Raw genomic sequence first — 12192 nt, forward strand, 5'->3', positions numbered from 1 at the left:
ATGACTTGAAATTAAACAGGATATATTATATACTATTTAGAGTAAACAACAGAATAAAGGACAGAGCGAGCGAGCGAGAACGAGAGAGAGAGAGGAGACGGGAGGAAAGGTGATATAACATTGTGATAACATGCTCCTGTTCCAACTTTTTTTGGAATATGCAGCAGGCATCAAATTTTAAATGTGTGAATATCTCCTAAAACATTAACGTATTTATTTTGTTGGTGTAATGAACCTTAACTAAACCTGTAGGTGTCGCTGTATTATCAGCAGCTTTATTTGTACAGATGCATAACTTTGGGAAGACTAACACTGCCCTCTAGTGGCTGAGGTTTCTAACTACATCCATTAAGACTAATGTACAGTAGAGGAGCCAGGGCCATTTTAGTTTTCGATCAAGAGGGCGGGTCATTTGGGGTGGGGGTTGACCATATGGGTTGACAGTCTTTAAAATTGATTTATTGGTTAGTTGATAACTTGGACCATATTTCATTGAAACACGTCATAGACTAACATTTTCCTTCAGCAGCTGGTGGGTTTGTGATGACATGTTAAACGTTTTCTATGTCATACGTACAGGCGTGTATTTGTAGCTCTTGTGAAGTCAGGAAAGGTCTGGAGTTGTCAGAGCTTTCCAGAAGGAGAAGCACAGGTGCTATATCTGGCACCAACAGCCCCCCACAGGCCCCTCAGATGACAACCCACACAGCACGAGCAGCCAGGCAAGAAACACTGAAACAACGCGTGAGACTCATTCAAAATGACGGAAACTGACAGGTAAGGAGGTTTTGGCCAAATTATTGTCAGTCCTTTTACCCCAAACGTTCACGTTTTGGAGAAAATATCTCAAAATACCACCTAAACACAATGTAATTACCATAGTATGGCCACACGAAGCCTCGAGCGCTGGAACAGAGCCGCCTCGTGCTCATTTATAATGACAGCTCGACATTTGAATGGCATTTTGAGATGCTAGCATGGCAACACAGCATGTTTCATACTTCTGCTTCCTACTGCTTTATGAGCTCTTCTGTCTGGGTTGTCACTGAGCTTCAGACAAGTTTTCTGCAACATTTTACATTCATTAGTAATCTGCTTGAGCACCCCCACACTGTAGCAAATGTCCCAGTCTAAGAATAGGATAGTAAAGGCCAAGCGTGTCTATTGTTGAGGAGTAGCCTAGCTTGCCATGCTTTCTGCTATTAGTTTGCTTTTTAAAACTTTTTAATGAGTAAATTGTCAATAATATTGATGTATTTGGTAGCCAACTGGTGGTTTAACAATGCATGAAAGTTATGACGTTACTTATAAGCCAATGAAGCTTTCCACCAAATATCTATAGTTACTGTATTAATTGTCATCCTTGTCTAAATGATTTTATTTGTTTCTGCAGGGCTGGTGTAGAAGCCAAGAGCAAACCCATGGCCTTCAGGTCTCAGAAAGAAATGTTTGAGAAGATGGAGGATTCTTTCAAATTCTGTTCATCTTGTCAGAAGTGGCCAAAACAGCTTTCAAACCCACAGAGCCTGAAACGTTGTGCCAGGTGATAAAAAGCAAATACTGTAAAGATATTTCTTCATCAAATTTTGTCATTTTACGATGGTGTTTTTTTTTTTCCTTTTGGACCAACTTTGCACAGGTGTTTACATGTGTATTACTGCTGCAAAGAGTGTCAGAAAGAGGACTGGTCCAAACATAAGAAGTTCTGCTCACAGCTGCGTCTGGCTGCCATCGACAGAGTGGTGGAATGGCTTTTGTTCAAAGGCAAGTAAAGGACAGCAAAGACAAGATAAACTAAAGTAAGAATGCCATTGTATAACACGTTCTCTGCTTTAATTTGAATCATCTTTTTTTTCCTTTGAGAAGAGATATGGCATTTAGTTGCTGGTCACTGACTGAAAGTCTTAAATAGTCTTGAATTCCACATTTGATATTTACAGCCATAAAATGTCTTAAAAAGTCAATTTTTTCCAGTGAGAGGTCTGTAATGTAAGCAAGTACCTTAAGTAAGACGTCCCTTATCCAATCTTTGTTTTGAAGCCAAACTTATAAGAATTTAATTATCTTCCCCCTCAAATTTTTGCATAGACATTCTCCATAATTCAGGCAATTTAGTGCTGGGTGTTACAAATTTCTGACCCCAGACCCCTCTCTGACTTTGTCTGACTCACTGTGAATAAATGTACTCTGTCCTGTTGTGAAACACTAGGTCAGTTCTCCAACATCTAGGCTACCACTTAAAAGCGTTTGATAGTTAAATTGCTTAGAGTCAGCTTAGCATGTCTGCTCAGCACCAAAAATGTGTTATGGTAATTATCAACATACCGTATATTGATAGAAAAGAGGCAAATATACCAGAAATCATTAGAATTGGGTGTTTATGACTCCTAAAAATTATTTTGTCCTATACCATTTTACATTTTGTAAACAGTTCATGAAATCAGAAAATTCAGTCCTGGTCCGGTGTATTGAGAAATCTAATGCATCTCATTTTGACAGTTTAGCAAGCAAAAAGTGGGATTGTTTTTTCTCTGTTCAGGTCTTAGTCAAGTATGTAGGAACCCTGATAACAACAGGTGTAATAATAATTGTAAAATCATGTAAAAGCTACTACTACTACTAATAAAGATTATTATAATAGGAAGAATTATAGCTTGAATTTATACATCCTCTACATCCTAGGAGATACTTTACATGACATAAACAGTTCATAGTAAGATACTTGGGAGTCAAATTCAGAGTTATTTCCTTATTTTTTTTTTAAATCAGAATTCTGACAACAGAAACAGAAGCCCTAAGAGACCACAAATTCATACTTTTATTTTACTGTTTCAAGTTAGAAATACCTTTTTGGCTGTTTGTTCATGATAATGACCTACCCATTCTCTTCACGCAGAGCAGGCTTTTTTTTCTTTTTTTAAACAAAATGAATTCGTTTCTCAAAATCTCGACCACAGAAAAATCACAGAAAAATAACATGTTGTGAATGATACAGAAAGTGGTAAGGAATTTCAGACCCAGATAACAGTGATGTGCCATTTGTGAATTAGCCGGTTCTAAGAGCTGGCTTTTGTTGTGAACAATCTTAGCTGGATGTTGTTTGAGATCTTTATTTTCCATTTTTGTTGTTTTTTGATAGCTAAGATAAAGATGATGATCTTTTTCCCACTTCAGCTCAACTCAACTTTATTATTATTATTATTTTCAAAGGGACCATGTGCAATAATAAACATAAATTTGATACATTGTACCAGGGTTAGCTTAAGCGAGATTACGTCTGTAGTCCCTTGGCAGGTCACAATTAAAACATCAGTTATAAACTTCACAGCGCAAGCAATGAAACATGAAACAGTGGCTCAAAGCTGCAAAGCTGTAGATCACCCACGCACGCACATAGACACACTCACACAGGCACAGATTTAAAACAGTGGTACAAAATCAGTGGTTACAAAGTTTAGTTTCTTTCAGTAGATTTATTTTAGTTTCACATAGCACTTTCAGTACAGAAAAGCATGCAGCCTACTGTGCTTTATAGGAAACAGTCAGGAAGTAACACAGAAGATAAAATATTCAAAGACTAAAGCAAGCAATGAGTATTAAATCAAAATAAAATAAGTTTTTGATGCTTATATAAATGCTTATATAAATAAAAATAGGCAGTAGTTTCAAAATAAAAGCGCATATTTGCTGAAATTTAGGATTAATTATGCTTTTGCTTACCTTGGTTCCAGAAAGCTTTACCTTTTCCTCCCATTATGGGAATTTTTGCATTATTTTAGGACCTGATCTTGATAGTATAACTACCTGCTTTAGAGATTTATTTGTGTTGCTTTGACCTGAACACATGCCCAAATCAGTTCCCTAATTCATGCCTCAGTTAGTGGCCTATGCTTAACACTGTGGGTTGCTTGACATTGGTCACTACACTATTTAACCTCAAAACTATTTTATTTTTGCTTCCTATCATTAGGAGAGCTCCCATTCCCCACAGAGAAATGGTCAAAGCCACAGTCAGAGGTAAAAGGTTGGGATGACTGGCTTGCAATGCAGGGAGATCTCACCCCTCGCCTCAGTCCCGTTTTAAACGGAGCCAATATGAAAGACTTGTGGACCAACGCCGGCAGACCTCAGCCCAATGATGAAGACCTGAAGCAGTCTCTGTGGAGAGTCTGCAGCGAGTTCTTCTCCAGGCCGCTCACCATCGCCTGGGGGATGAGGATTTTTGGTCTGAACCCTTACTCCAAACCTCTCACCATCCACCTGGTGGGTGCAGGTCAGACTGAGACGCTGGCAGCCAGACTCACAGACTACGATGAACTGAATAAAATGTTTCCTGGACACCAGGGAATAGAAATTGTAATGGTGGGACCAGAGGTGATGGATGGGCCTATTGTGCGGCCCCCTCTCAAGGCGTTTGGTCCCAAGCAGAGGGTCTTCATCAGTGCCTACAAAGGTCTGTATCATGAGTTCTGGGAGGAGCTAGTGGAGAAAGAGGAGGCGGCTAGGCCGGACCTGGTGGTTGGATTTCATCCAGGTTAGGAATGCTGTTTTCATCTAAAATCTGACTTTTCTTGTCTTGTTTGCTGCTTCACATTCAAGCTATTATCATTTGTTTTGTCTTTTTATGTGAAGGATTTGATGCCAGTCAAGGTCTAGACCAGGGATGGCTTCCAACACTGCTGCTGCTCAGAGATTATGAGATTCCCTCGATGTTTACTGCTCTCAAGTGAGTGTTACAGCGATGCAAATAAGGTCGATTTAACAGTGAGACAGTTAGTAGTAAGGACACGCACTTAGCTTTGAAGAACACTGATTTCTTTTCCATTTCCATTTAAACTTCTTGTGACTTTTTGGAGTCAACATTTTAGCATAACAACAACATAAATGTACGATCAGTTCATAAGATATGAGGAAAACATGTAGAAATGATGTTATGATGACAATGTTTGCCTGTATCCTCTATGTCTCCAGTCTGCCAGCAGACAGACTAGAGGCTCCATGTAAGCGGGTGTATACAGTATAGATGAAAGAGAGGGAAAGAGCATGCTGGCGAGCAGAAAAGAGTGTGAAGCAGCTTCATTACCTGCACAAAGGTCAGCTCGCTCACTGGTTGCATGTTTTAAATGTAACCAGTGAGTCATCATTCCTCCTGCTCACTCACAGTGATTTTACCCAAATAATTCCTGCTGTGTAATTTCACCCTGAGTTTACTGAGAAATTCTAACAAGGAGCCAGACTGGATAAAGCTGAGTAAGAAATGTGACTGTGACAGTAGCATTGAGTGGTAAAATGGTACCCTGGGGTATGTCAGTATAGCCACAATATCCCTTTAATAAAAAAAAGGATGTGTAATGTTAACATGTTTATGATAAATGCCTTAAGAATGAATGTCTGTTTCCAGCATCAGTATCACTCCCCGAGTTTAAAGAGGCTACAAAAGTGTTATTAATGATGTAGACCTAATTTGTCAAATACAGACCCTGTCATAAAAGGGCACCCTCTTCAGATGCACGTCAGGTGATGCCATCTTGCTATGGTTGCACCTAAAATCAAACTGTACAGAGCGCTGCCTGTTGTAATGTGATCTACGGTAATGCACACTTTAAAAATGCTATGATTCTTCCTTCCAGGGGTAAATCAGTGATAAGATGGAAATAAAAGCTGGGGCTTGATGGATTGAAGGGTTGGAACTACTACCCTAGTTGACATGCTTAGATTAGCTTCCAGGTAGCTAGCACTCCCTTTAACTTAGCCCTGATGGCACACAGGTCGGCACACTGATAGTGCAATTGATTTGCGTTACCGTATAGCCCGTTACATGTGCAAATCTGACAAATGCGCTGGCAAACGAACCAATCGTGCCTCTTATCTGCTACCCATAACTACTGTCTGCTGATGATTCTTGTCCTCCATCACAGTGAAACAGAGATGACGTACTCCCTACAGATCCTGCTGGAGTTGGAGATGGACTTGAAGGGAAGCGGAGCAAACCCGTTTGCCTCTTTAAAGCCAGAAGTGGAGGCTTCAAGTCCCAACAAGGCCCCCCTCTTCTGCAACTCCCACTACTTCTGTTTCCAGGGTCTGCTGGAGACTGTGGAGTTTGAAGAGCCGGAGGAGGCCTGAGTGCAGAAATATTGTGAACTGCTGTTTTAATCTCACCTTTATTCTTGTAATGAAATCCTTAAATTATAATAAAACATCTGTGTGTAAGAACATACAGTGTTGTAACCACCCTTTGTATTTGGCAGCAGTCGTGAATTTTTGTTTTGTCTGTGGCGTTCACTATCTCAGCCCCACAGTGTGTTTAACATTTGAATATACAGTCACTGAACTGTTGTAATGCGAGCTCAGAAGCAATAAAACTTTACATCAGCAGTCAGATATCCTCTGATAAAAAGTGATGTGTGAAAACTTAAATGTGGAGAAGCCTACATTTTCCACTCTGCTTACACAAAGCTTTTATTTATATTAAAGTTTTGAGAGATAAAACAAGAAACAGTGTGACATATTACATATTTTTCTTGAAGGTTTAACACCTGAGGAAATAACAGACACAATCAAAACACCCTTTTCTTGAGCTTAGTGAGATTTAATGGTTAAAACCAGGTCAACAATGTAAAAAACAAGATTTATAATGCCACCAATGGTTACAGTGTTAACATCTGTCCAGGAACACTTGTTGCAGATGTAAGGATTGTATCCGGAGCGTTTATACCCAAAGGTTGACCACAGAAGGACAGCGAGAAGATACAACACTACTGCAACAATGTTAAACACAAGCTCCATCATGTTCATCCCGAATGAGATAAGACACTGCAGCAGCTTGAGTAGATGAAGAACGATGATGACAACAGTGACCAGGAGGCAAACGAAGATCACAATCATGCTGCAAATCATCCCAAAGGGACGAAACGCCCATTCACCTGTTACAAGGTGATCTGTAGCAGCAGTCAGGATTATACAAGCGATGAAAGCCTCTGCTGTGCGAAGACCGCCTCTTGAGCTGGAGAAATACCCAGATGGAAACATCATTTTCTGTTTAACCGCGTCAATCAAGAAGAAAAAAGTTGCAGCCGTGGAGATGATGAAACACAGGATGCTGCTGATGCAGGAGAGGCACACAAAAACAGCTGCGAAGATCACTGATGCTGAGGCGATGATTACAGCACACAGCAACGTCAGCCCACAGGTCAGATCGGCCCAGTTTGGAAGGAAAGCAGCGAGTAGGATGTGCCACTTTCTTTCCTCTACAATAGTGATGACTATGGGCACGGTGAGGCAGAAAATCCAGACAAACTCGCACCAGACGCCCCATGGACTCACCATCCGACCTCTGAAGAGAACAATGATGAAAGCGAGAGCGCTGAAGATGATCTCCAGGAGGCGCAGAATGCCCAAGCAGCCCTTGAATGGCCCACACATGATTCTTAAAGCAGGGAGCCCTGTTGTATAAAGATAAGGATGTCTGCGTCTCTACATTATACCTGTACTCTACCTGGTGCTTCTTCTGCAGCAGCTCTTAACTCTGTCAAAAACATATCAAACCACATTTTATACAGCAGGCCTCATTTACACATTTCCTCTTATTCAAATAATACAGTTAGAGTCTCCCTCCAGCTGGTGTGAATGTTTAAAGTTGAAGGAGATGCTTCTGCACACAGCATGTTGCTACCACCTCCTATACAAACAGCTTTTTCTTTGTGCATCCTTTGTGTTTTGATAGTTTGTGTCTGTATTTATGTTTCATATCTAGTATCTAAATCATTGTGTTGAATTTATAATCCCAGATCTTTATATGTCTAACAAGTTTTTTCTTTTAGAGTATAGGGAAAGTTCTACCATGCATTTTTTGGATGTGAGTTACATTAACTCTATCTAGAATTACTCTTCAGCAGAGCTTCTTATCTGGCCTTGCCTTGGGACCCACCACCAACTCCCTAATGAGAAATCTGCAAACAAATTTAGGATATTTTTGTCAATCAGTCTGATTCATTTAATGAAAGTGTGCAATTTGGATCTCAGGCGATACAACATGTGATAGATCAAAGAGGCTGAGGAAAATGTCCCAAAGTTTCCAGGAAAGTATAGAAGATTCACAAAAGTTTCTGGGATGAATTCCTTGATAAAATACTAAAAATTTTCTAGGAGCTCCAAAAATGCTTTAACATTTCCAGTGAAACTTTATGAAATTTTACTGGTAAGATGCAGGAGAACATTGATGAAAGGTATTGAGAAAAGTCTTGATAACTGCTGGTGAAAATTTCCTTCACTCCTTGTAACATTTCCTGAAATTTCCTGAAATAACCCCAGAGAAGGTTGCCAAAGGTTTGTAGAGAAATGCCAGTGGAAATGACCTCCCAAAATGCATAAAGTTCCTTACCCTTTTGGGGAATATTACCTTAAATTTCCTCAAAAGTGGGGCGCTGGTGGCCAAGTGATTAAGGCGCGCCCCATGTACGCAGACGACCCAGGTTCAAATCCGGCCTGAGGCTCCCCACCACATGTCTCTTCCCTGCTCTCATCCTTGTTTCTGACTCTATCCACTATCCTCCTCCATCAAATAAAGGCACAAAAATGCCAAAAATAAACCTTTAAAAAAAAAAAAAGTTAATTACTACGTTTTTTATATTTCGGGTAAATTCATAATGATAATTCTTCGAAAAAAATATATGAAGCCCTTTTTTATTTCCTTTTTGTGATGATTTTTTCTTTAGATCAGACTCTTTGGCAATAATTTTACTGGCAAATATTTGGGACTCTGAAAAAGCTCTGCAACCCACTTTCAAGTCCTGACCCACCAGCTGAGAACCACTGCTCTAGAGAACATCTTTAGATCCCAAGTTCTGGGCTCTGAAGTATATAGATGGCAAAAGTCGGCCAGCTTCCAAGAAAAATCTCTGTTTGTCGGTCTTATGAACGCTGAGAACATCATTGCCACTCATGGAAGATAACTGACAACAAAAATAAAAAAGAAAGTTTTAAAACTTTACTAAGGTGAAAACATGTCTAATGCCTTTTATACCCCCACTTATAAAACCTGGAATCTCATTGCTTTAAAATAAAATAAACAGCACTATCTGTTTAAAATAAAAATCAGTTAACTCCTACTCAACTTTCCCTTTTGATTTCCCTTTCCTTTTTGATAAATTAACATTAATATTTTCATCACAGTTGAATCCCTAACTTATACCTCTCTTGTGTTTTGCTTTATGTCACTGTGTTATACACACAAAACTGTCCAGAATGCTTTTGTATTGTTAGACTTAAACATTTAGCCTGTGTATACAGATATGCAAATGTATTCTTTCTGTATGACTGTTTCTTCAGGCTGTCGGGATTAATGCATTTGTCAATTAATTTCCAAAGCATATCAATAAGGTTTGGTGTATTATGAGTAAAATAATTTGACAGACATAGTAAATCTGGCATGTATTAATCAAAACGAGTTTTAATATTAAAGTACAGTCAACAGCAGAAACAACAGAAAGCAAGAACAACAGGACATTAGAAGAATTAAGAATTAATAAAGAACATTCTCCATACCAATATGTGAGGTGGAATCGATAAAACAAAGCACCCCTTAACCTTGTTGCTTTAAAGATTGATAAGGATGGAATTTTACTATTTGACTAATGTATTAGTTGTTTTATTGTATGACTGCTAAAATTTTGCTTACTTGGACGAATGGAAATAGTAGCTCTTTTTGGAGATCTGGTTCATTTGGCTCTGCTCAGTAATGAGAGATGGTCTTTTGGCTCCAAAACAGCTTTTCATTTTAGTACTATTTTGCCTTTCTTAAGCCTCTGAAAAAAAAACAACTAAATCAGCAAAAAATGGAAACAGGAAATACTCAGACGAGAGCCAGTGTCCATGTCTCTGAATCTTAATTTCAATTCAACCAGTTCCCTAAAAGATTTATGCAAAACAGTTTATCCTCGGGTCATTTTAAAGCATTTTTTGTTTTGTTTTGTTTTGACAGCAAGAAGGTGAAAAGCTGTTAAAGAGGCACCACTTAGCTCTTAGCTCATGGTTAGTTTGTTGCTATTCATTCTTATTGCCAACACTGCCAACATGTAGGGATACCAAACCATGACGAGAAAGAGTCACAGAAATGATAAGGACTTGTTTGCATAAGAGATGGATGAATGAGTTGTGGTAACAGGCTGTCTAATACAGTATGGATGCAGTAGTGAAATGTAGTCACATAGCATCCAAATGCCAAAAACACATTGTTAATGCAAAATGTAAGCATGACTCTGATGTCTTAGAAAAGACATTAGGAGATTAAAACCAGGCACACAATGTAAGAAACAAGATTTATGATGCTTCTAGAGTTTGCATTTGCAAAGGAACATTTGTTACAGGTTTAAGGTTTGTACCTGGAGTGTTTATGCCCAAAGGTAGGCAATACTTTTGTGTAATTTAGTTAGTGCATGACAGTTGCTGAAATTTTTTTGTGAACAACAGTTGGCTTTTCTGCATGGGTCCAAACGTGGAAAGTCTGAAAAAAAGACTTGAAGGAGTACCATTCAGCAGATGAATTTAACCAAAATGACTTTTGCTGTAAAATGTTACCCTAGAAAACAATATGAACACTTTGATGAAATGTAGCAAACTGAAATTACATTGAGGTCATCTGCATGGCTGTAACTGGCGAAAAGTAAAAGCAGCCGTTTAAATTTGTAGTCAGTAAGCAAGAAAAGTGGTCACTGTGTTTAATTGCGTTTAAAGCCACAGATTCCCAGAAGGGTAAAAACCAGATCCACTATGAAAAGAATGAGATTGACATAGGTGAAAAAGGCAACCATAAACTGAATGGCCCAGATACAGAAATTTGGTGGGCAGTCATGTGGACGAGGGTTGTTCTTGAACATAAAAATGGGGTACACAATGGCAGTAAATATATAGAGTATTACAGAGATCACCAGAAATATGAAGACAAATCTGTCCAGGTTAAAAGGCAAACACTTCTTCAGTTTCTTCAGGATGTTGGTGGCAATGATTAAAGGAAGGATGGGAAAAGGAATGACGTACGCCACAACACATAAGATCAGAATGAACCTGTCTCTGTAACCAGACAAAGAAATGAAAATCATGCAGCTCACAAAGGCCTCCAGAACTTTCCAGAAACCAGGCAAAGCAGCCAGGTAGCTCCCCTTCTTCCTGTCCAAGATTTTGTCCTTCACCACTTCAAGAACGTACAAAATGGCACATACAATGGCGAATACAGTCACTATCAGGCCGTACAGGCATTTCAGGCAGCCATAGAAGTTGCCGTAGAAAATAGCAACAGAGACAGTCATGAGAGAGGAAGACATGGCCATCCCTGTGGTGAAGTCAGCCCAGTCCATGCAAAACATATTGAGGATGATGTCCAGCTTGAACATCTCGATGATGGTGATGATGAGGGTCATGATGGGACAGAAGGCCCAGGTGAACATGGCGTAGTTCCAGTAGGTGTGGCTGCTCGTTCCTCTGAAGAGGCCCAGGACAAAAGTGACCAGACACAGGAGGATCTGACACATGTGGAGCCCACCTCGGCCGCTTAACAGAGTGGAGGGGGTGAACACCGCCTTCGACAAGGTGTCCTTAATATCGTCGATAATTCCCATGGCTCTCACCAAACTGAAGAGTGAGAAGTTTAAAAAGTAGTCTGTCCTTGGAGAGAGCTACTAGGAACTGCTGGATGAGTATCTGATATGTACTCTAAGTCAGTCACATGCTTCACAGCTCCACTCAATGCAGTCTTTTATTACATTTCAGTTTTGCATAATATTCCTGACAGGGATGTTTTGTGGTGATAAACGTTTGCTGTAGCAGATATGGACAAACGCAAATGCTGCTTTTAACTGCATGACTTTGTAAAGACATTTTTGGTACTATGGAATTTTTTTTTATTTTTCTGTTAAAAATTCTAAAAGGTGTTGGAAATATTCCAGAGATTTTGGTCCATATTTACATGACAGCAGCACGCAGTTGCTGCATATTTGCCGTTCCATCAGATGCCAAAGGTGCTCTACTGGATTGAGATCTGGTGGCTCTGGAGGCCACTGGAGTACAGTGACCTTATTGCCATGCTCAAGAAACCAGTTTGAGATGATTTGAGCTTTGCGGCACGGTGCTTTACCCTCCTGGAAATAGCCATCAGAAGATGGGTACACTGTGGTCATAAAGGGATGCACATGGTCAGCA

The 12192-nt window shown here is 39.6% G+C and overlaps 2 protein-coding genes across 2 annotated transcripts; one reads left to right on the forward strand and one right to left on the reverse strand.

Annotated features, from left to right (window-relative positions):
• The first annotated feature begins 457 nt into the window (after positions 1–457).
• LOC121528562 (putative protein MSS51 homolog, mitochondrial) lies at positions 458–6367 on the forward strand. Its single transcript, XM_041816074.1, has 6 exons — positions 458–777; positions 1394–1543; positions 1640–1764; positions 3971–4534; positions 4633–4726; positions 5919–6367. The coding sequence occupies exons 1-6, from the start codon at positions 761–763 to the stop codon at positions 6121–6123; spliced, it is 1155 nt and encodes a 384-aa protein (XP_041672008.1). The 5' UTR covers positions 458–760; the 3' UTR covers positions 6124–6367.
• A 4348-nt stretch (positions 6368–10715) lies between these two features.
• Positions 10716–11612, reverse strand: LOC121528593 (myeloid-associated differentiation marker-like protein 2). The gene has a single exon (XM_041816108.1). The coding sequence runs from the start codon at positions 11610–11612 to the stop codon at positions 10716–10718; it is 897 nt and encodes a 298-aa protein (XP_041672042.1).
• Between the last annotated feature and the right edge of the window lie 580 nt (positions 11613–12192).

Source organism: Cheilinus undulatus, linkage group 20, assembly GCF_018320785.1.
Source record: "Cheilinus undulatus linkage group 20, ASM1832078v1, whole genome shotgun sequence".
Lineage (NCBI taxonomy): Eukaryota > Metazoa > Chordata > Actinopteri > Labriformes > Labridae > Cheilinus > Cheilinus undulatus.